General features: G+C 38.5%; 1 protein-coding gene and 1 non-coding gene across 2 annotated transcripts; both read right to left on the minus strand.

Moving 5' to 3' along the window:
- Nucleotides 1-2,936: 2,936 nt before the first annotated feature.
- LOC18022012 (formin-like protein 18) lies at nucleotides 2,937-9,574 on the minus strand. Its single transcript, XM_024158373.1, is given in 18 exon segments — nucleotides 2,937-3,193; nucleotides 3,337-3,403; nucleotides 3,503-3,571; nucleotides 3,661-3,777; nucleotides 3,859-3,930; nucleotides 4,082-4,176; nucleotides 4,303-4,384; nucleotides 4,478-4,528; nucleotides 4,617-4,697; nucleotides 5,006-5,047; nucleotides 5,189-5,287; nucleotides 5,423-5,494; nucleotides 5,651-5,777; nucleotides 5,864-6,486; nucleotides 6,489-7,202; nucleotides 7,422-7,643; nucleotides 7,746-8,446; nucleotides 9,009-9,574. Coding segments are annotated over 18 exon segments (3,450 nt in total). The 5' UTR covers nucleotides 9,082-9,574; the 3' UTR covers nucleotides 2,937-3,050.
- A 6,180-nt stretch (nucleotides 9,575-15,754) lies between these two features.
- On the minus strand, nucleotides 15,755-15,861 carry LOC112088261. Its single transcript, XR_002900429.1, has one exon. It is a non-coding gene; the product is annotated as a small nucleolar RNA R71 (small nucleolar RNA).
- Between the last annotated feature and the right edge of the window lie 7,572 nt (nucleotides 15,862-23,433).

Genomic DNA, 23,433 nt, shown 5'->3' on the forward strand with positions numbered 1-23,433 from the left:
TGTGATTTCTTTGAGAAGATCGTATCATAACCTTTGTTGCTTCCTTACTTTTCTAAGCTTTTTCATTGACTGCATGATCTCTTGTACAGGTTATTACAGTTTGACTAACCAAATAAGTAATCAAAGTGTATAACAATAGTACAATACGTATAAAGAAAAAATCAAATAAGAAGATAAAAAAAAAACCACAACTTTATAAATATGCCAACAAAGAAAATAAGAGAAAAAAATTGTAAATATTTTAACTTAAAAATGCCCGACTTTTCACCAAAATTAAAATTCGTCAAAATATGGTCAAAAAGTCCCAAAATTTTTCTGATCAACATGAAATGGCTACGTACAATTATAACGTCTCTATTAGTGGTCAATAATTAGACAATAATGTTTAACTAATTTTCTTCCGTTAAATTTCAGCATAAATTTTCGACCAGTGACCATTTCAATCAACGGTCACAAAATTATCAAAACTTGTTGACCAAATATAAATCATACATTTTCGTCAAAAATGTTCGACTAATTATCGAGCAATTCAATATTAATCGTTTATTCATCGAAATTTTGTTGATATATTTTTTGACCAAAAATAATTTGGTCAAAATTTGACCTGTACTCTTGTAGTGTAGTGTAGGTAGCTCTAGTTTAGAAATAAAAGGCCTTTTACCAGCTTTCCGTAGCTTGTTTCTAAAGACAAGTGAACTTTCTACCGGAGTTTGCTTTGCATCTGATGGTTCAGGATTAGATAAAGTTACTGCATCTATATGGTAAATACATGTTAATTCTTAGAGAAATATCCTAAAAAAATAACATAAAATATTAGTTTTTGTTTCAAACCTAGCACACTAAGTTTAAAATATCAAAACTAACATAAATTATACTGTAAAAAGTACTTGTTTACCCTAAATGAACTACTTACGAGACTAAAACATTATTTTTGGGTTCCTTTTCCAGTTTAAGGTTTATTTTTCTCTCATTACTAAGGAGTTTTGAATCATTTTGATATTGAATTTGTGCATCATTGGAAACATAAACTAGTGGTGTGTTTGGAACAGAAAAACATTAAAATGTGCTATTATTGGAAACTTAAACTAGTGATGCTACGATTAAATTTACTTTCAATATATTAGGAAAACAAAAACTAATGCTCTGATAAAATTGTGCCTATAGGACTTAATTGAGAAAACGTATTACAGGAGGTTATATGGGTAGAAGATCAAGTTAAAGACTTCCAAAAATACATAGAAAAATTAAATGAAATAAGTTGGAGATGCTGCTCAAGTCAAAGATATTATAGCCAATGCAGTGATTCTAATCTTATCTGGAAATGACGATATTTTCATCACATATTTTGCAACTCCGGCTAGGAGACCGAGTATTAGTATGGAAACATACACTGATATGTTAACAGAAACCATATGATTTCAGAGCAAGAAAATTTGCGGTTCTTGGACCGTTGCCTTTAGGGTGTTTACCAGAAACCGAAACAAGTGGCCGGAGATTTTATCATTTTATGTCTCCCGACTTTTACCTATGGGCTATGGTGCTAAAATATATAGTCAAAAGATATCAAACTTGGTCGATAGATTCAGCCAAAATCGCCCTGATGCCAAATTCGTATTCTTGATGTCATCAATAATCCTAGCCAATATGGTAAATTGGTCTTACCTTAGGCTAATTTTTCAATATCTATGGTTTGTAGATAAAACCAAGGGTGCAGTAATGAATTTTTAATGAATTTCAGGGTTTACAACGGCAAAACCATGTTTTTGCTCGTTGATGACTCAGATTCCATGCATAAATTCAGCTAGTCATGTGTTCTGGGACTTCGGCCATTCTTCTGAAAAAGCGTATTTAACTGTTCTACCTGATGTTCTCACTGAAATCCTCAATCTGGTTAGACCTGGTTCTAGGCGATGAGCCACTCGTAGGGCCCTATGGTTCAGTTTGGTTCATGTTACCCATCAACTAATCAACCATTGATATTTGTAAGTTTGTGAGATCTTTTTTGGTCGACGAGGAGAAGAAAGTCCTCGTGAGTGGTGAGGTATGGAGCGGTTGGGGAAGATAATAAAGTCAGAGTAGTGGATGTTGGAAAAATGACTTGTTGCCCACGTTTGTTTAATTATGTTCCAAGTCTGATTTAAATCCAGTGACGTGGAGGCCAAAGAAAAAGAGGTGACTATATTAGCTACATGCAACCTTGAGTTTTCCTTGATTCCTGGGTCTTTTTCCTTTCTTTCTTTTTTGTCTTTCTGATTTATCTTGGTCATGTCCCAATAAATTATCAGATGTTTCACTGTCTAGTCTTTGCTTAAACTAAGCTTTTTCAAGTTTTGTGATCAAAATCAAATTTCTTTAATCTCGTATAGAGAGAGGAATCTAATAACAGATGTTTAAAGAAAGAGAGAGTTTTATACTTGAGACTTGAGAGACAATGATCTCACCATACGGTTTCCTCATTTACAGTGACCTCCGTAAGTCCGTAGCGTTATAACAATATTTACAAAGTATGATGCAACATAAATGAAAATCATTAATATGTCATTGGAGAAAAGAGACGAGCCTGAATATTTCATTGGAAGTAAAATCGTAAATGTTGATAAGACACAAAACACACACTCACTCAATATTTACACATCTCCGTATCCCTCCCAAAACTTTATACACAAGAAGTTACATATCTGTTTCTGTATTAAACAAGGGAGTGACTCAAAAGCTCCGGCATAAGTGTATCTAATACTATTTCCATCAAGTCACAAACCTGAATCTTCTTTTCTTCTTCATTAGCTAATCGCCGTATGCCAGCTGCTTTGGTAACCTAACCAGAGAAACAAAGTTTCCTCTTTTTCTAATCTAAAAGACTAAATCCAAAGCCACTGTCTTGCCTGCTGATGAACTAAATGGAAAATTTTCTAACTTACTGTCAAAGAATGGGTAAATTTCCCGAACTAGGAGCCGCAACATGTGGTTTCCGATTCCCAGGACTGCCAAAGGCAACTCAAGGAGGTCGAGAGAGAGAAGAGAACAAGAACCTTTGTGTATGCAGTTGTGTTTTAATCCTCATTGTACACGCCTTTCTTAAGTTTCTCGTTTTCTGCTTCCTTCTGTGCTCTCTTCTTCTCAAACTCAACTTGCTTACAGTTTTCCTCGTGTGACCGCACAAATATTCTAACAAAGTTTTGCAGAGTGGAGACAACTGCAGAGTTCAGAATCAAACACAATGTTTCTCATAGTCAAGCCAGGGACAGAAAGGATACAACTCCAAAACCCAAATGGAGAAAACAAGAAATCAGAAGAAAAGAAACCAAGTTGGTTTTGGAGTTTTCATCGAAATGTTACCTTGCTCAAATGGAACACGAGCTGGATCCTCTCCAAAATATAACGCCAAAGCATCGGCGCTTCCACCCTACGACATCCATGAGAAAATATCCGATTAATAGCGTCAAGCTTCTTTAACTGTCGAAAGTAAAGTGCTTCAGGAAAGCAATTAAGAAGGCAGCCCTACCACAGTTGAATAAAGAGAGGCCAAGGACCTAACTTCTCCTTCAGCAAAACTAAGAAACTCTTTCAAGTTCTGCATAAATAAGTACAGGGTAAGGCAGATGATAAAACAAGAGCAAGCACTAGCTAAAAAAAGCTTCTCAAATATCTAATTTAGCTTACCATACGAAAGTGTTTTGATACTGGACCATCAGTTTCAGATGCAGTCAATTCCTGTACAACTTTCTCCAACCCTTTGCTAATTGCTTGCATCTCCTCTGCCAGATATTTTAGTTGAATCTGCAATCAAAGAATATTGTCAGAGCAATTACCAAAGGACGAAGAGTCGAAGAGGTGTTATTTAAAGAAAAGCGAAACTACCTTTGTTGCCGCCTCCAAGCTCACCAGGTCCTTCGGAAAATCAAGTAGCTCTGGAAGCTTTTCGGCGAGCACCTGTACATACGTGCATGAGAAACGTTTTTGAGAGAATTTAGCATAACATACAAACATGTCAAGAATATAGTGTACCAGTCAAGAACGAAAAAAAATATAAAAAAAATAAAAAAATAGAGAAAGGGTGGGAAACGATTGAAAAATCTCCTACCTTACAGAGATAGTGCATCAGAGTCATCTTACTGTTGCGGGATCTAGTGTCAGTGAGTTTCAGAAGACTATCCAAGCGAAATCCGATAGCTGAGCCTGTGAAAAGAGAAGAAATATATCAAAGACAATGCAGATGGAGAATTCAAATTCTTGAATAGAACCAATGTCTCTCTTTAAGAGTAACACTATATGGCAGTGTAAAGGAAATAGATATATGCTCACCCCTTGCAGTTCCGTGGTTCAAGGCATTGCCCAAGGAAAGTATAGTTTGCATAATTCTTTTAAGTTTAGCCGAGCCTCTAACCTGGAAAGTGTAACATGTGACAGAGTCAGAGTGGAAAATCAGCAACATGAATCTGTGTGGCTCACAAACTATTTGCACAAAAAATCGACTTGCCTCATTGGCTGCACTATGTATGATATTCAAACCTCGTCTCAGATCAGTAACCTGAAGGAAAACAATCATTTACATAAATAAGATCCTAGAGTTTAGAAACTAGAAAGCATTACAAACATACAAACTCCAGTCGATTTACCTGGGAGTGGAACTGAATCTTGTATGAAAAAACCCTTAGCTTGGTCTCCACTCGAGGAACTTTCAGCAATTCTAGAAAGAACTATCACAAGAAAAGTCAGAAATAGCTGTCAGTACGGAATTAAGAAAAGAAAGTCAATTGTGATGAAGGTATCACTCCCAGCTTGAAAACAGTAAGTTAAATGCTATTTGTTTCTTGGCCTAACAAAACTACCAGGAAATCAGTAAGTTAGGTATAGTTCAGGATATTTATGCACATCTATAGCATTGTTCATTTGTATCTTGTTTTGTTCGTTGGTCTGTTTAAAATTAATTTGCTTGGTAGGAATAATGGTTGGTCAGTAAGAAAGACAGATTGTTCAAATATGAATGTGGAGGCACCGAACGAACCTGCTCACACCGTCCCAAATTTTCCTTATTTCCAGTGTAACCCTACGGAAAGCAAGAATACCAGGACAGGAGATGTAGCATCAGTGTACTGACAAAAGAAGCTATTGTCGGATGATAATAACTGATAAATATTAGTGATACAGAAGCAGAAAGGTTTTAGATAAGAACCAGAAATAAAAATACCTTGAGCAATTCTGTTTCTTCTTTTGTTGGACAAAACTTGATAAGATTGTCAACTTGATCAACATCTATCACCGACTCATCCAATGCAAGAACAGAACTCTGTAACCGAAGACCATTCATGTGAGAAAAAATGGTTTAAACAGCTCTTGCAAAACAACATGTGGGAGCTTTAAGATAGAGACCAAGTCAAGAACTTGCCGAGCAATATCTTGCAAGAAAACTCTATGTGCTTACCATCAAATCAGGCAAAGGTATTTTAACTTTAGAAAGCATGATCTCACAGTTGTATGCTCGTCTGAGCTCAATCTGCAAAACTAATAGCCAAAGTTAGATGACAAAAACACAGTAACTGTTAGCTATATTCTAACAGATGTATCAATGGATCTTTATTGCATGCTCAACTTGGAAAATATAAGATTTAAGAAGTTCGAGAACAGCAGAATACTCATTGCAATCAATTACCAGCTGCACTTTCTCAACTTTAGGTCGGGCACGTCGACCTGATTTGCCACTTTTACTTTCATTGTCAGGGCTAGGATTGGCTGCTGAGAAGAGTTTCTCAAGCTCAGAGATGTCAAAATCTGGAGCACTAGAATTGGAGAAATACAATTAGAAGAACCTGAAGAAAGAAAATCAAAAACATATATAAAAGGAAAATCAAAGATATAGTCATACGTAGCCGCTTCATCAGGTTTCTGCGCATCAGCCCATAAACTTCCTTGCACTGCCCTAGTAAGCTTCAACCAATGATACGGTTTCAAGTTGGCCTTTCTCGTTTGACCCTGACCTCTAAGATTCATCTGTGAAAGCCCACGCCCCTTTAAACCCAATGGTGGTCCAGGGACTGGAGGTATATTTCCATTACAACCACCGTTATGAGAACGAGACAGAGGTGCAGGTGCTGGCGGAGGAGGAACAGGAGGGGATTTTATACTTGGTGGGCATGTTCGAAGTGATAGAGAATTAGAACGCAAAGGTGGTGGTGGTGGAGGTGGAGGGTTAGTTGTGCCCACTAATTTCTTTGGTGGTGGCAGAGGAAAAGATGACTGTGCAGAACGTTGTGGTGGAGGTAGAGGCGGAGGAGGTGGAGGCGGAGGTGGCCCTTGTGTTGCTTGGAGACTGGTGCTGGAACCTGGTGAAAGAGTGGAACGCAAAGAGGATACGGGAGGTGGGGGTGGAGGAGGAAGAGACGAAATCTTAAGTGGCTTCAACAGTCGTAATGCTGGTGGCATCACTGCTGCTTCTACTGGAGGACCATTTGTAAGAACAGGCGTGGATGACTGTTGTGGAGCAGCTTTGGGTAGTGATGTTGTGGAGCAGCTTTGGGTAGTGATGGTTTCAGTGGATGCAATGTTGGTAGAAACGAGATTGACGGTGAGCTTGGTGATGATGAAGTAGACTCTTCACCTTTACACGTACCATGATCATGTAATATCGAAGTGATCCCAAGGCTAGAGGGGGAGCTGTGAAATCTTGATACTGAAGCGGGTGATCCTTGTGTGGGGCTACGATTTAAAACTGGTGAAGTTACTGGACTTTGGACCACTCGAGGTGAAATTATCTTTGAATGAGCTTTTCTTTGGACTGAAACTCGAAGTTCATGCGGTTCATCAACCTTCTTAATGAGTGAATTCGGATCTGCATAAGATCTATGACAGGAGACTGTATATTTCTCTTTCCACTCAGAAGAGAATGCATCAGGACTTACAGCAACATTTTCCGATATCATCAACTTGGTTTTCTCCCTAACTTTCTCAAGTGCAGATTCCAATAAGCTACGTGAATCAGGGCTTCGAGGAGAACTTGAATCCAAGCTTTCTTGAAGGATATTTGCTGCTGTTATTTGGTTAAAAACAGTCACAGCAACATCAGAATTTGGATCTAACCATTCACCATCACTAAAAATCTCCTGAACCTTAGCAAATGCTTCCATAGGTAGACCATCTTTTTCCTCCATGTGCGGCAAATCAACACAGACAAGATTGTTACCGGCATCCATCTCCGAAAAGGTAACCTGAACAAACACACATAATGTTACTCCTTTCTTGACTTAGAAAGATAATTATTATGTATCACATAAAATGCTTCCAACAGATATGCTAGTCTCAGACTGAACTCGCTAGAATTGATCTTTAACAGCTTGGAAAATAAGGTGAGACCTCTAATTGGTTTTCCAAATGTATATTCACCAAAACTCGTATAAGTATCAAAGAAATATAAGGTAAATAGTCACCTCCACTCTGAAATCCTTGGGAAACCGATCCGTTGTGTTCCACAGTACATCAACCTCATCACGGTCAAGTATTAGAATGTTTGATCTAAGAAATGCAGTATTGAACACAGCCCGAAACATCATCTCTTCCCTCTCATGATCACTATCTAGAGTAATGCACTCAAGCACAACATCACCGAGAATATGGCAATGAATGTCAATCTTTACCAGCTCACAATCTGCCTGCAACAGTAGACGAAAAGTTAGGACTCTCATAAAACGCTATGATACTGAGAAGAGAGTGAATGAACAAACACATGTCTGAGGAGAAATTCTTGGTCTCACCTGCTTGTAATGCCGGACAGCTTTGCTTCTTTTGGGCATCGAGAAAAGAACTTTCGAAGATCTATCAGAAGCCATAAAAGGATCTTGACCATATATTCTAAATATGGGTCGGCAACCACCCTCACCATCAAAATCAGGAATCAGTCTAAGATTGATACAGTCTAATGTAAGGGCACGATCTAGCGGTGGCCACTCTGACCCAACATTCCTACTCGAAATATACTTAAGAAACCTCATTTGTGAAGGCAGAGGATTTAGTGGAGACATTAGCTGTAACAACTCACGAGGAGCCTGCTTATATATCATCTCTAAAGTTTTCTTTTCTCCACTAAACTGTTTGCGGTATAACAAGAGCGAAGCAAGCATAAAAGCTAAAACCGGCCAGCCACCCCTCTCACAGTGCGACAATAAGATGTTCTGTTGACTTAACAATAACCAATTTTCACTTGATTTGAGAAAGTGATGGACCGTTTCCATTGTAAGCAAAGGGCAACCTTCGTAATGACGAGGATAGTCCATGATGGTCATGTCATACTCAGAGAGTACACTTTCCATCAAGCTTGTGCTTTCTCCTTCCCGGAAATTAAACACCATGAACGATGCACCAGGAAACTGTTCTCGCAGCTGACTCATTACGCGTCCCACATAGACTCTGTACTCTTCATCTTCCAACATATCCGTGGTTAAGCAGCAATCAAAGACTGGAAATATAAAACATCATAAATCATCAGACTTCTACACAGATCTTCTATATCATTGTCCCTAAAAAGGTCTATTATTCAAGACCAAGGGACACGACGATAGAACGAAGTTGAGAAATCATACAAATCAATGAACATACACAAGAAACTGTTTTCCTAACAAATCTTTAAGAATTAACTTTACAGAATCCATGAGCTAAGTCTCAACATTCAAGAATGACACATCTTAAGCTATCATAGCTGAATTAATCAGACCAATGAGCTTGATAAGAACTAGGAACTAAAACAGGACATTAACACATTCAACTTAGGCTGCCATAACCAGAAAAGCTCTGATTGACCCAAAGACTCAAACTTGCTAAGAACCCAACACTTAGATTGGGAGCTGAAGAGAGCATTTAAAGAACGAAAACAGGACATTAACACTTTCAACTTAGGTTGTTATAACTTGCAAAAGGTTCTGATTTTTCAGACCCAAAGACTCAAACTTTCTAAGAACCCAACACTTAACACGCAGAGACTCGGGAGCTGAAAGAGAGCATGTAAAGAATAAAGAGCTTACCGTAAACCCTCTCTGAGATCTCCACTAACCCTTCAGGAGGCTTTCTGTAGAAGAACTTTCTAAACAACGCCATTGAGAGATTTTCCTTTAAATGCTTACCAAAAAGCAAAACCACAAACCCTTAGAGATAATCACCACCGCTACCAATCCGAACCCACATTGCAGGAGAGGGTGAAATAATAAACCCAAATCACAAGATAACAAAAAAGAGAAAAATGTCAGGAGGAAGAAGGAAAAAGCGTGAAATTATCTGCTTGCTGGGTCTTTAAGGAACAATAGGGTGTGTGTGTGTTTTGTTTCTTTGTAGTTTGGTGGTTTGTCTTGACATACACACTTTGAATTTCTTCCGTTTCGGAATTGAAAAGAAAACTTAGCTTTCAATCAAAACAGATGGTGATAGCTTTTGCACATGCGAAGAAGAAGAAGAAGAATGATGCAGAGAGAGAGAGAGTTAGGTTATTATGTAGAAAGAGAAACTTAGGGTTTCTTTCTTTTTCTAATTTAAGAGCAAGAAGATGATAGCTATGGCGAATTTGAGACAGAAATTGAGGATGTCTGATTTTGGATAGCAGAGAAAAGAAAAGATTAGGAGGACCCAAAGGATCTGTTACTTTCTTAGGACTATGATACATGTCTTCAATATTCTTTTTTCAGTTATTTAAGATTTTTGCTTTCTTTACTTTCCTAAAAACGGAAATAAAATTATTATTTTTCTTGCAAATGACTTCATTTAAAAATTAGACTAATCTTTGAATAAGTACACACAAGATATCTTTTGGAGAATTAGGGATATGAGTTTCCTCATTCAGGTCGAGGTAATTCCAAGTTTCGCGTAATCCTCGGCTTTATCAAGCATCAACGCACACTCTTTTGAAACTTCTTCGAGCAGGTTGCGCTCATCATTTGTGGTTGTGATGATGATTTTTAAAGGATTGTTAAGAAGGATTTTTTTTATAAACTCCCTCAGTGATCTCATCAATCCAGCAAAGTCTTCCATATAAAGTTGGTTTTCTAAGAGCTTTGTTCATATCGAACTGCATAACCAGACTGCCTAGATGCAAGTCTCTTTTTCCTTCTGGGACATTTATTATCGCCCATGCAGTTGACAAAAATGGTCTACCGAGAATGAGAGGATCCTTGGATTCCCTTTCTAATTCAAGCATTACGAAATCAGTCGGAATACAGTTTTCTCCTATCATGACTAATACATCAAACAGAACTCCTTCCGGCTGTCTAACTGATCGATGAGCAAGAATCAGTGAGATTTTTGTGGGCTGGAAAGTATAATATCCCAAACGTTTTGCAACTGCGAGTGGCATCATGTTGATGCTTGATCCCAAATCTTAGAGAGATCGTTTGAAAGTCATATTCCTGACTGTGCAAGAGAGGACAAAACTTCCAGGATCTTCTTTCTTTTGAGGGATATGGTTTTGTAGGATGGAAGTACATTCATGAGTTATCATCATAACACCTTCTTCTAATTCTAGAGAATTTGTTAAAATGACCTTCATGTACTTCCTAAGAGCAGGTATCATTGCACAAGATTCAAGAAAAGGCAATCTCACAGTTAACTGCTCTATTAGCTCTTTAGCTTAGCCTTTTCTTTATCCTTCTTTTGTCATTTCATGGCTCATGGGTATGGTGGTTTGGGCTTGTAGACGCGAGTCAATGAAGATGGCATAGGGTCTTCTCCAAGAATCCCTTGAGAAACATCCTCCTTTTCTTTTTCTCCATCTTTCCTGACTATTATATCTTCCTCATTATCAGCCATAGCTTTTTCTCTCTTTTTCTCGTCAGGATCTTTTGGGTACTCTGGTTCCTTGAAAGCTAAACCACTCCTGAGGGTGATTGCTTTTAAATGATCAGAGGCTTCCAATTCATCCATGTCTTCAGAAAAAGGTTCGTCAAGATCATTAACAGAAAAATCCGTCTCCTTTGACCCGTTTCTAATCATAAAAAGAATGGTTGAGATATTGCTTTGAATATCATCAATCCTCTTTTTCAATTCTCCAAAGTCCATGTCATGCTTTGCATTCATCCTTTCAGAAACTTCATGAATCTCTTTTTCAAGTTTTTCAACTTTGGAAAAAGAGAGATAGGAAGCGAATACTGAGCTAGGTTGATCAGATTAAGTTTGCTCAAAGGAAGGCTGGGAAAGAGGCTGAAAAGGGGGGGATGGGGTGGCCGCGGTTGAAGTCTTTGCACCCGCGGTGGGGATTCTCGAGGCCGCGGTTGAAAGCATCGCACCCGTGGTAAAAGTTACCTGGGCCGCGGTTGAGAGACTCCCACCCCTGGTGTGGTTGGTTCCGATCAACTCTTTCAATTAGGTAAACTTCAGCAGTTTTCATTATCTCCTGGGTTTGGAAGTTCTTCACTCCATGGTTGTTCATCTTATAATTGCAATGCTCAACATGGTTACTCCGACCATCTAAGTTATGCATCGAGCAAGACTTATCAGGGTGTATTCCAAAATAATCCAGTATATGATTCATGCATTTCTCAAGATATTTGTAGTTTTCCCCCGAAATCGAATATGCGTGTGTATGACTAGCCAACTCTCGCCACCTAATCAACAAATCACTCAATTTGGACATTAACTCTCGCTCTCATGCCATGGATAAGATCATGCATTAATAACAGAATTCATCTACGCTCGCGATTCTCTATAGGTAGCATTCGTCTCCTATAGCAACTTCACTCGATCACTTCTAGGTCTGGTAATTCGATACAACACTCTCGTTGCTCCACTTACTGAGATCAGTTTCTAAGCGGCTAGCAACAAAAACAACATAGGGAACACGAATGAACGAAAGACTCTTAGAAGATTATAAACCCTAAATCTAACAAAGTATAAGATCAAATCATTAAATTCCCTTTGAAAAATCCCTAAAAACCCAATTGGGAAACTACTCAGATATAGTAGAAGTTAACATCATAGAATTATTTTGAGTTGCAGAGAATTGAAATAAACAAAGTAAATGAAGAACAGAGTGAAGAAGGAGAGCCGATGGTGCCCCTCTCGGTGGCTCCTCTTCACGGACGAGTCTCTCTAGGTTTCCTAACAAAATGTGGCACCCCTTTCCAAATGACTTAAAAGAGGTATATATAGTATCTTGAGTCTTCAGCTACGCCTAGGGTTTGCAGGAATAATGATGGGAATGACATTTGCTTTAAAATGGGCTTCTGAGGCTCGGAAATAGGCTCCCGCGGTCAAAATTGTCGCAATCGCCGTGGATGATGTTTTGGCCACGGGTCAATTTCCAAATGAGTTGATTCGCCTTCAGTGCATCGACTATATCTGGAAATCTAACCGTTGGATTGCTTTGATTCTAACTGAATTGGAAAACTGGTATTTTTTAGAGTTTTCTTTCTGGGTCAACACCCGGTTAGATACAAATGTGGTGCGCCTCTCAGAACAGCCGTCTGGGAAGCCTTGCTGTCCTCGGATGCAGATAGACTCTTCACCAAAGATGGAGCTTATTGAGCTGCCTTTTTCCTTGAGCTGGAAAATTTAGTTCCGGATCACTGAACAGAATGTTATGGAGGTTTAAGTGCGAAGACGTCCTTGTCTACACCGAGATGAACACTGGGAATATTGTGGTCGGAGTAAGCTATATCTTGAGGATTGTCTGCTTTTAACATGACACCAAGGTCTAAACCGGGATGTTTCATCTTGGAGAATCCGAACCTTACACCAATCTACATCAGATCCACACCAACCAAGTTCATCCCGATACTATGCCCGGTGTAATTCTCAACGTTTTTTTACACCGGGATGAACATCGCCCAAAAGCACGCCGGTGCAATTTCCTTCGGTTCAGGACTATTCTCCACTCCGAGCAACCTAATTGAGATGTGTTCTCCGGTGTAAGTCTCAGCGCTTTTCACACCGGGCACAACATCGACAAAATGATGCCCGGTGCATTCTCTATCGCCTATACAAGTTTCTTCACTCCGGCTTGGACATCGGCCAAACACAGCCTAGAGTCAGATTAAACTTCCAAGACAACTTCAGGACACATAAACACAAGCCACGACATCGACCAAATGATGCCTGATGTAAATGTGTCAGCGTTTTTTTTTAGATTTTTCTTTCCGGGTCAACACCCGGTTTGTCCCGGGTTGATGCTGAACTTAGGGAATCATTATAAATACATTTTAGGGTTTTACCCTTTGGATTATCCTTTATTCCTAGACCTTTTTTGCCTCTTTTTTGCTAAGAACCCTTTGAGAGAGATATCTCTTTTTGATCTTAATCCAAGAGAGTTTTTAAGAGTTTAATCATCTATCTATCTTCATTCCATCATCTCCCATTCATCTTATCTCTTTAATCATGTTTAACTTCTTTTCTTGCAAAGGAATCAGAGAGTTAATCATGATTAGTGAGTAGTCACCTCATTAGGGTTCTAGATATGTAGGTTAGGAAGCTTAGGTTTGATCAAGGTTGCTTAGGGCTAGATTTATGCATTTATGCCTTGCTTAGTTGATCTTAATTCTGGGTTTTAGATGATCTCTATAACCCAGATTTTTGGCATTTTATCCACCCAAAAGGTGTTTGATAAAATGCCTGGACCAACTAACTCAAGAGAACGATTGAATAAAACCGGTAAGGAAGTGTATCAGAAATCTTATCAAGCGTCACGATGCCTCAGAAAGCTCACTGTGAAAGGTAAAATTTCGTGCTCCCTTAGACTCTATATCAAAAGGCAGTTTCCCCTTTCAAAAAATTCTATTGATTTGAATAAGTGAAACCTTTAATGAATGTTAAGAGCTAGTTGACTGGAAGTTAGTTCTATGTGTGTGGAGTTTTGCATGACTGATTAACGGATTAGTTTTGTTTGTATTTTGGTGAAACCTTTCTAGACTTGATCTGATCGATGCATTGTCCCTAATTAAGGTCTAGAAGTATGGTTACTGATATTTTTGAGTTCCCTCTTATTTTTGTTGATGATATTTTTCCGGATTTGATCATGTTTTGTTTGAGGACAAAAAAAAGTCTAAGTCTGGGGGAGTTGATAACAACCTTATCTGTACCCATTTTCAGCATTGATTTCAAATGCTTTTTCAAAGGTTTTAATTAATTTTAGGAACTTTTATTATGATTTCTCTATGTTTGTAGTTTCAAGGCTCTTTTCAGGAAACTTAGAGAAAAAGATGGCAAAATGGAAGAAATCCACATTTTTAGCTCTGAATCAGAATGTCAGAAGTCCAGTCTCAAATGAAGACCTTCTCCCCGTCTGATGCAGCTCAACTTTGGAGACATTCAAGAGGAGACAAAAATCTTTCCATAGCACTTTACATCAGGACAATCCAACGGTGCAATCAAAAGATATATGAAGAGCAAGTTGATCAAATTCACCAGTCCCGAAAGACATTCACCCACGACAAACAAGTGTTTTACCTGCCCTTGAGTACTCTCACTTGCGGTGGACCTATGCCGAAGCACAAGGCCCAACATCAAAGCCTATTTCTTCATTTCTCTGCAGAGAAGCCCTAAATTAGACCAGGAAGACTTTACGACCTATAAATAAATTTCTTAGCAGTCCTAATCAGGTGTGTGCTTCTGTATTTTTGAGCCACCAAACTTTGTTTTCCTAGGGTTAGGAGATGGAGAAGGGGATTGTTCCCTGGATCCATTGTTCTTTCTACTGTTTATCTAATTAGCTTTTCTATCTCATCTTATGCATTATTTAATGTCTTTTATCATTTCCTGCATCATGTAGATTTGTCCCAGAGAGTCAAGTTTTTAAAGTGTCTAAACCATATTCTAAATATTTTATGTTCGATTAGGATTTCTAAGTTTATAAACTATATTCTAGATTTCATCTCTTCTAAGTTGTTTATACTGATGAGCTTAGGATCGATCAGAGCCATGAGAGTGTTGTATCAGATCATCTGTACCTAGCTTCAAAAGAACATAGTCCCTACAGGAGTCGAAAGCTACCTGTAGAGAAGATGTGAGGAAACAAATTCAGTTGAGAATGCATGATCTTATTCTTGGCATGAGAGCGAGAGTTAATTGTCATATTTAAGTGATTAGTTGGTTAAGATGACAAGAGTTGGTTAGCCATACATATGCTTATTCCAGTTCCATGCAGATCCCAGAAATAGATAAGATAAATCGCCCGGAAGCTAATCGGAATATGCTTAGTCCATCGATTAGAGTAAACCGGAGAAGTCTAACTCTCCCACTCTGAGTTTGGAATCCTTAGTTTAAGTCGAACACCCTTTAGATATTCTCTAGTAACTCATTTGCATTGCATTTAGTTTCCCGTAAATATTAGATTAGGATTAGTTTTAGTTCCCGTAACCAAAAACCTCAAAACCCCCATGAGTTTATGACTTCGCTTACTATCCCAGTTTGGTGTTTTCTTGCAGATTAGACATCTTCCCTGTGGATCGACACCCTAAGTCATACAACGTACATCTGTGCACTTTCATACATTATAGCTTTATAGCCCAATTTTGAAGTCAAAGCCTCCTTCCTCAAAGTGGTCCAGAATTCCAAGTTCCATGGCTTGCCTATGGAAGACCCCATAGACCACCTTGGTAACTTTGACAAGGTCTGAAACCTTACAAAGATCAATGGTGTGTCTGAGGATGGTTTCAAGCTGAGACTCTTCGCATTCAGTTTGGGAGACAAAGCACGCCAATGGGAGAAGAATTTTCCTAGGGGTTCTATTCATACATGGGAGCAATGCAAGCAGGCTTTCCTCTCAAAGTTCTTTTCAACTTCAAGAACAGCCAAGCTCAGGAATCAGATCTCTTCCTTCACACAAAACAACAATGAGACCTTTGGTGAAGCCTGGGAGGGATTTAGAAGCTATACAAACCAGTGCCCTCACCATGGGTTCTCAGAAGCTTCTCTACTAAGCACTCTATACAGATGTGCTCTTCCCAAGTTTAGGAATCAATTAGACACTGCATCCAATGGAAACTTCTTAGCAAAGGAGATCACTGCTGCCATGAAGCTAGTTGAGAACCTGGCCATGAGCAATGCCACATATGGTGAAGACTATGATAGAGCCAATAGAGGAGAGGGTTCTAGTGAAGAACAAAGGATGAGAAATGACATCAAAGAGCTGCAAAGCAAGTTGGACAAAGTTCTATTGGCTACTCAGAAACCAATTCATTATGTTGGAGAGTTTAATAAACAAACTCCTTGCTTTGAAAATGTGATTGAGGATCGATTAACACAAGAGGAATGCATTCAATTGGAAATCAAAAAAATTTCCAGAGGTATAACAATTTCAACAATCAGAACTTGTCATACATAAACCCCAATGTAGCTAATCCAGGAGATCAGGTCTATCCTTCTCAACAAGCTCAACAAAGCTATGTTCCCAAGAATCAGTTTCAAGGGAATTTTCAAAGCAAGCAGCAGTATGTTCAGCAGCCTCAGCAGAACCAAGGGAGTAACTTCACTAGTCAGCCATTCTATGAACAAGTTTTCATCTGGTTTTGGACAACAACAGCAGCAGCAGGGTCAGCAGATGATTTCAGACATAAGTGGGGTTCTCCAGCAGATACTTCAGGGTCAGCAAAAGGTTGAGAACAGTTTTACTGATCTTAGTTCAAAGTATGAAGCTTTTGAATATCAACTGAAATATCTTCAAAAGAATCAAGCCTCTTCTTCATCTAGAACACAAGGAACACTTCCTGGGAAACCTGAGCCAAAACACAAAGGAGTATGTCCATGCCATTACACTCAGAAATGGTAAGGAGCAACAGAAAGAGAACAAAGACCTATGCTCGTTGAGGACAATGAGCAACTTTGTGGGGGAGGTGCCTCAAGGGAGTGAAGTTGAAGATGAAGCTGTAAAAAATGACAAGGGAAAAGGTGTGGCAAAGGAAAAGGCGCCTGAGCACCGTATGTGCCACCACCAGCTTATAAGCCAAAGCTGCCTTTTTCAGAAAGGTTCAAGAAGCAGCTCTTAGAAAAAGCTATAGCTAAGCAGCTGGAGAAAACTGAGTTCACCATGCCTATTATTGAAGCCTTTCTCAGGGTTCCTCAGTATACCAAATTCCTAAAGAATGCTATTCTTGATAAGACAAGGGAGTTGCAAGGAATGGTGGTGTTGAGCCATGATGTAGTGAAATTATTCAACAGAGGACAATCCCTAGGAAGCTATCTGATCCAGGGAGTTTTACATTACCCTGCACTCTAGGTCCACTTATTTTTGCAAGCTATTTGTGTGATCTTGGAGCATTAGTGAGCTTGATGCCATTTTCAGTTGCAAAGAACTTGGGATTCACAGTTTACAAGCCTTCAAGGATCTCTTTGGTTCTTGCTGATAGATCAATTAGTCTCCGAATTGGACTCCTTGAAGATCTTCCAGTGAAGGTAAGAGGTTTTGAAGTTCCAACAGACTTCATTGTTCTTGAAATGGATGAGGAGCTAAAAGATCCCCTTATCTTGGGAAGACCCTTCTTAGCAACTGCTGGTGCTATCATTGATGTAAGATGAGGAAAGATAGATCTCCATCTGGGATCTGAGGTGCTCAAGTTTGACATCAATGAGGTTATGAAGAAACCTACAATAGAGGGTCAAGTCTTCTACATAGAAGCCATGGATGAGCTTGCTGATGAGCTTTTGGAAGAGTTAAACCTTGAACACCCTCTTCAAATTGCTTTAACAAAGAAACATGGTGAGTATGGTTACTTAGAAGATACAACTTTGGGGTTCATGAAGCTTCTTGATTCTCACAAGCCAGAGGGGAGCAATGTTTGGTTTACTGTTTTGATGCTTGAGAAAGATTAAGACTTGAAATGAATCCTAAGCTGCTGAGATCATTCATCATCATTGTCATTAGCTCCTTGATTGGACCCTGATGCACCCTAGCTAACTTTAATCTCTAGAACTCTTTTTTCATCATATTCATATCATCTTAATCATTTGCTGCTTTGTTTATTGCTTTGTTTAATCTTATTTAATTGCAATTCTGTCACTTGTTGAAACTAAACCATCTTGTTTTGCTTGTATTAAGAACTGATCACATAGTCTAGTGTACTAAACTCCACACCTTGGATTGATATCCTTTGTGCTACAACAGACAAAGGGGATTGATACCCTAAACTCTTGTTTAGCAATGTTTCTTTCATGGAGTTAAGTTACAAGGGTCTAGAAGATGGTCTTGGAGGTTCAAAAACGTCTAAGTGTCAAGAGATTGTTCACTCTGGGGTGCATCATCTCGATGTGGAACTCGGTGTCACTTCAAGAAAACAAGCGTTTTCTTCCAACGGTCCATTACGGCGGTTTAAAAGTCGTCGCAAACTTACAACGATTTTACGACGAATTTACGTCAAAAATAAAAATCGTCGTAAACTCGTCGTATAAAAACATCTTCGTAACTTCGACGTACAATTGACGACGAATTACGACGAATATACATCGATAACGAGAGATTTGATATTGAATGCAAAATCGTCATAAATTCGATGTACAATTACGACGAATATACGACGACTGTATTTCGATGTAAAAGATACGACGATTTTACGTCGATACATAAGTTAGGTGAGGAACATTTAAAACATGTTTACCTAACTAATGTAGAAGAAATATTTTATCGCATAGTCGTCGTAAAAGCGTCGTAATATTATTGTTGAATGTAAAATCGTCGTAAAAAGTCGTCGTAAAACCGTCGTAAAGTCCAAAATTTTCCTATAAATAGATCTTCATTCCTTCTTTCAATCACAACACATCATCATTCAAACATAAGAGCATCATCATCCTGGAGACCCATTGTAGGTCTCTTAAATTTTAGTATAGTGTTGTAAATCCTTATATATTGGGTTGTCCATTGCTGGAAACCCGAATTAGGAGTTATTTATTTTGAAAAAAAGAAGTAGTAATATTAAAAGGTTAATTTACTCCATTCACGTGGCTAGACGTGACACAAGAGACCATCTCTCCTTTATTGTCTAATCAATAAAAAGAGAAAGTATTTTGACTTTATTTCAAGATATGTCTATATACGAGCTAAGAAGCTGGATGTATATGCGTAAAGATTCATAAGGGGCGTTGACAGAAGAGTTCAAGAACGGGTTAGAAATAGTTATGTATCAGGCTACAAATATGGAGAGAACGAAAGATAGCGGAAAGATGTTTTGTCCTTGTTTGAAATGCAAGAATATGAGGTATACACTAACCAAAACCGTGTGGACGCATTTATTAAATAGAGGGTTCATGCCGCAATATTTTGTTTGGTATCTACATGGAGAAGAATATGGCAGTATACTCATGGGAATGCTGGTAGTAGTAGTACTTATCAAAGTCATATTGATTTTGATGAATCGAATTATGGTCATCAGCCTAATCAGTATCAATCTGATCAAAATGTAGATCATGATAGGATGCATGAGATGGTGACTGATGCATTTCATGAAACGCATACTGGTAATGCTGTTGAGGAACCTAATGTAGAAGCCAAACGATTTTATGATTTGTTAGACAATGCTAATCAGCCAATCTACGAAGGATGTAGAGAAGGCATGTCTAAATTATCGTTGGCAGCTAGGATGATGTCAATTAAAACAGATCATAACCTGGCTGAGGTTTGCATGGATGATTGGGCTGATCTTCTGAAAGAGTATCTACCGGAGGATAACTTGGCAGCGGGAACATACTATGAAATACAAAGTTGATTTTTAGTCTTGGTCTACCTTCTGAGATGATAGATGTATGTGTTGACAATTGTATGATTTTTTGGAAAGATGATGATCAGCTGGAGGAATGTCGATTTTGCCAAAAACCAAGATACAGGCCGCAAACTGGTGGGCGTAAAAGGATACCGTACCAACGTATGTAGTATCTCCCTATAACTGATAGGTTAAAACGGCTTTATCAATCTGAAAGGACAGCTGCATCAATGAGATGGCATGCGGAACATACACAAGTAGATGGAGAAGTTGTTCATCCATCAGATGCAAAGGCATGGAAACACTTCAATATGATATACCCAGATTTTGCTAAGTTCAAACGGAATGTCTATCTTGGTCTGTGCACTGATGGTTTTAGTCCATTTGGTATGTCTGGTAGACAATATTCATTATGGCCAGTAATCCTAACTCCTTATAACCTTCCTCCAGATTTGTGCATGCAAAGGGAATTTCTTTTCCTAAGTATTTTGGTTCCAGGTCCAAATCATCCGAAGCGAGCTCTCGATGTATTTCTGCAGCCACTCATACATGAGTTGAATCAGTTATGGTATACTGGCGTTCGTACATATGACTGTTCTACGAGGAAAAATTTTACTATACGGGCTGTGCTTATGTGGACAATAAGCGATTTCCCCGCTTATGGTATGTTATCAGGATGGACTACACATGGGAGGCTATCTTGTCCTTATTGTCTTCATCGAACTGATGCGTTTCAGCTACAACATGGTAGAAAAACTTGTTGGTTTGATTGTCACCGGAGTTTTTTACCGGATAACCATCCATATCGGAGGAACAAGAGGTTATTTATGAAGAACAAAAGTGTACATGTCCCTCCACCCGTTAATTTAACAGGAGCTGATATACAGGCGCAAATAGATCATTGGAGGGCAGAAGAAACAGTAACTCGTGGGGGAAACTGGCACACTCCTGCAAATATGCCTGAAGGTTATGGAGTTCATCATAATTGGCACAAGAAAAGTATCTTTTGGCAACTACCTTATTGGAAAGATCATCTGCTCAGACACAATCTTGATGTCATGCACATTGAAAAAAACTTTTTTGATAACATCATGCATACAGTTATGAACGTAGCGGGAAGAATAAAAGACAATGGTAAGTCAAGATTGGACTTGCCTGATTTATGCAACAGAAGTGAGTTGCATCTACTGAGAAACGGGAAAGCACCAGTTCCTGTATTTCGGTTGAGTGCAGATCAAAAGTCAGCATTGTTCAGATGGGTTTCTTCTGACGTTAAATTTCCTGATGGGTATGTCTCTAATCTTTCCAAATCTGTTGAGAAGGGGGTAAAGTTTACTGGGATGAAAAGCCATGACTGCCATGTCTTTATGCAACGATTATTTCCATTTGCATTTGCTGAACTCTTGCCCAAAAACGTCCATGAAGCTATTGGAGGCATTGGTGCTTTTTTTCGGGATCTTAGTACACGAACATTATCAGTTGAAGTAATATCACAACTGACATTGAATATTCCAATCTTGTTGTGCAATTTGGAAAAGATCTTCCCACCATCATTTTTTGATGTTATGGAACATCTTCCTGTTCATCTCCCACACGAAGCAGAGCTCGGTGGACCCGTTCAGTACAGGTGGATGTATCCGTTCGAGCGTTTCATGAAGCATCTTAAAGGTAAAGCCCAAAACCTAGCTAAAGTGGAAGGCTCAATTGTGGCGGAAAACTAAAAAATGTTTGGTGGTCCAATGAAAAAGATTATCACAGTGCACATACGTATATCCTGTTAAATTGTGAAGAGTTGTCATCGTATGAAAGGTACCTTTTTAATTAATAATATCTTTATATGAGTTGTCAGTATTAATAACTATTTGTTATTTTTCTCATGCAGCACATTTGTTGATGAGGTTAAAGAATGCATATCTGGATTTCTGAAAGTGAAATCAATGATCGTAAAGATCAACACTATGCCCAGTGGTTAAAAGGGCAAGTACATATAAAATTTTAATTAAAAGACTACTTTAATTTGCTATATATCGAAATCAAGAAATAAAAGCGGAATTTTTTTCTTATTAGGTGGACCCGAGTGATCCGGATGAATTTCCAACATGGTTCCATGAGTTACTACTAGGTCCGATGGCAAAAATAACTACAGCCTCAATGTATTTCACTCGGGGCTATGTTTTTCACACATACCGTCATGGTGCAAAGCGGGCGACAACTAACTATGGAGTTTGTGTGAGGGGTGAAATCGATTTTTATGGAGTTGTGCAAGAAATAATTGAAGTAGAGTATCCTGGATTGTTAAGGCTGAAAACTGTTCTCTTCAAATGTGATTGGTTTGATCCAACTGTTGGACGAGGGGTACGTCTAAACAAGTTTGGAGTTGTTGACGTGAACAAATCACGACAGTACAACAGGTTTGAGCCATTTATATTAGCTTCTCAAGCAGAACAGGTAACGTTTCTGCCATACCCTCGAGTTCGATCAACAGGAATTTCATGGTTAGCTGTAGTTAAAGTGGCTCCGAGGGGCAAGATTGTAGGGGTTGAGGATGTTCCACTTCAACAGGACACTTGCGTAGATCTGTCTGAACCAGATGTTGATGAGCAGATTTTCTTAATAGACCCTCGGAACAGGCAAGTTGAAGATCTTCCCGATGATACAGAAGAAGAAGGTGATGATGAGTTTGCTGAAACCGATGATGACGATTTGGCGGAAGAAGACGGTGATGGTGATGAAGTAATAGAGGAAGATGAATCTGATTGAGTTTCATGCATTGTATTTAGTGAATGTTTGTTATTACGTAATTTGTAACTTTGTTTATTTGAATTTTTAAAAAACCTTAAAATTCGATTTTATGAAGGTTTTACGATGGTTTTTCTAAACCCTAAACCCTAAGTCTAGGTTTTAAGTCCTGAATGAATAGGGTTTCAACATTACGACGTCTTTACGACGAACCATCGTAATATCGTCGTAAAGTTACGACGGTTTTACGACGAGTACACTATTTCGTCGTAAAATCGTCGTAATGTTGAAATCCAAAAATTTGAATCTTTTATATCTTATTGGTTGTAAGGTATTTCACAAATGTTTTTGATTGGTTATCTTATTTTATATGAAATGCTATCAATTTGATCAAAATCAAAAATTTGAAAAAAAACATACATATTTACAAGTTCATGCATGTTTTCGTAAATGTTAAGTGAAAGGTTATATATTAGATTACGGAATTTCAATTTTTACTATCTCATGTCATAAATCCATCATACATGCAAAGTTGTAAACCTTTTGTTATATGTTAGGATACAATAACCTTTGCATTGTTCTTTATGCAATATCCCATTTATAAGATTTAGGGTTTGCTCATTTTTTTTTAAAAACATCGTAAAACCGTCGTAATATAATCGTAAAGTTACGATGGTTTTACGACGATTAAACCCAAAACCATCGTAAACCCGTCGTAACGTTTGCACCGGATAGGCTCTTTATCCGAGGTACGAGGTTATGAATGTTTAGACGTTCCGACGATTTTACGATGGTTTAGGGTTCAATCGTCGTAAAACCGTCGTAACGGTCAAATGCTCCCATCACGACATGTGTCATGTCATGCAGTGGCCCGACTGACATGCATCCGAATCTTCATATGAATGTTTTTATTGCAATTTCTGATTTTCGATCAATTTGATAGCTTTTCATAAGCACATCAAGATAACCCATCTCAAACGTTTGTGCAACACTTCCACTACCTATATGAAAAAAACAGATTCAAATTTCTGGAATTCAACATTAC

The sequence above is a fragment of the Eutrema salsugineum genome, unplaced genomic scaffold, assembly GCF_000478725.1.
Source record: "Eutrema salsugineum unplaced genomic scaffold, Eutsalg1_0 scaffold_15, whole genome shotgun sequence".
NCBI lineage: Eukaryota > Viridiplantae > Streptophyta > Magnoliopsida > Brassicales > Brassicaceae > Eutrema > Eutrema salsugineum.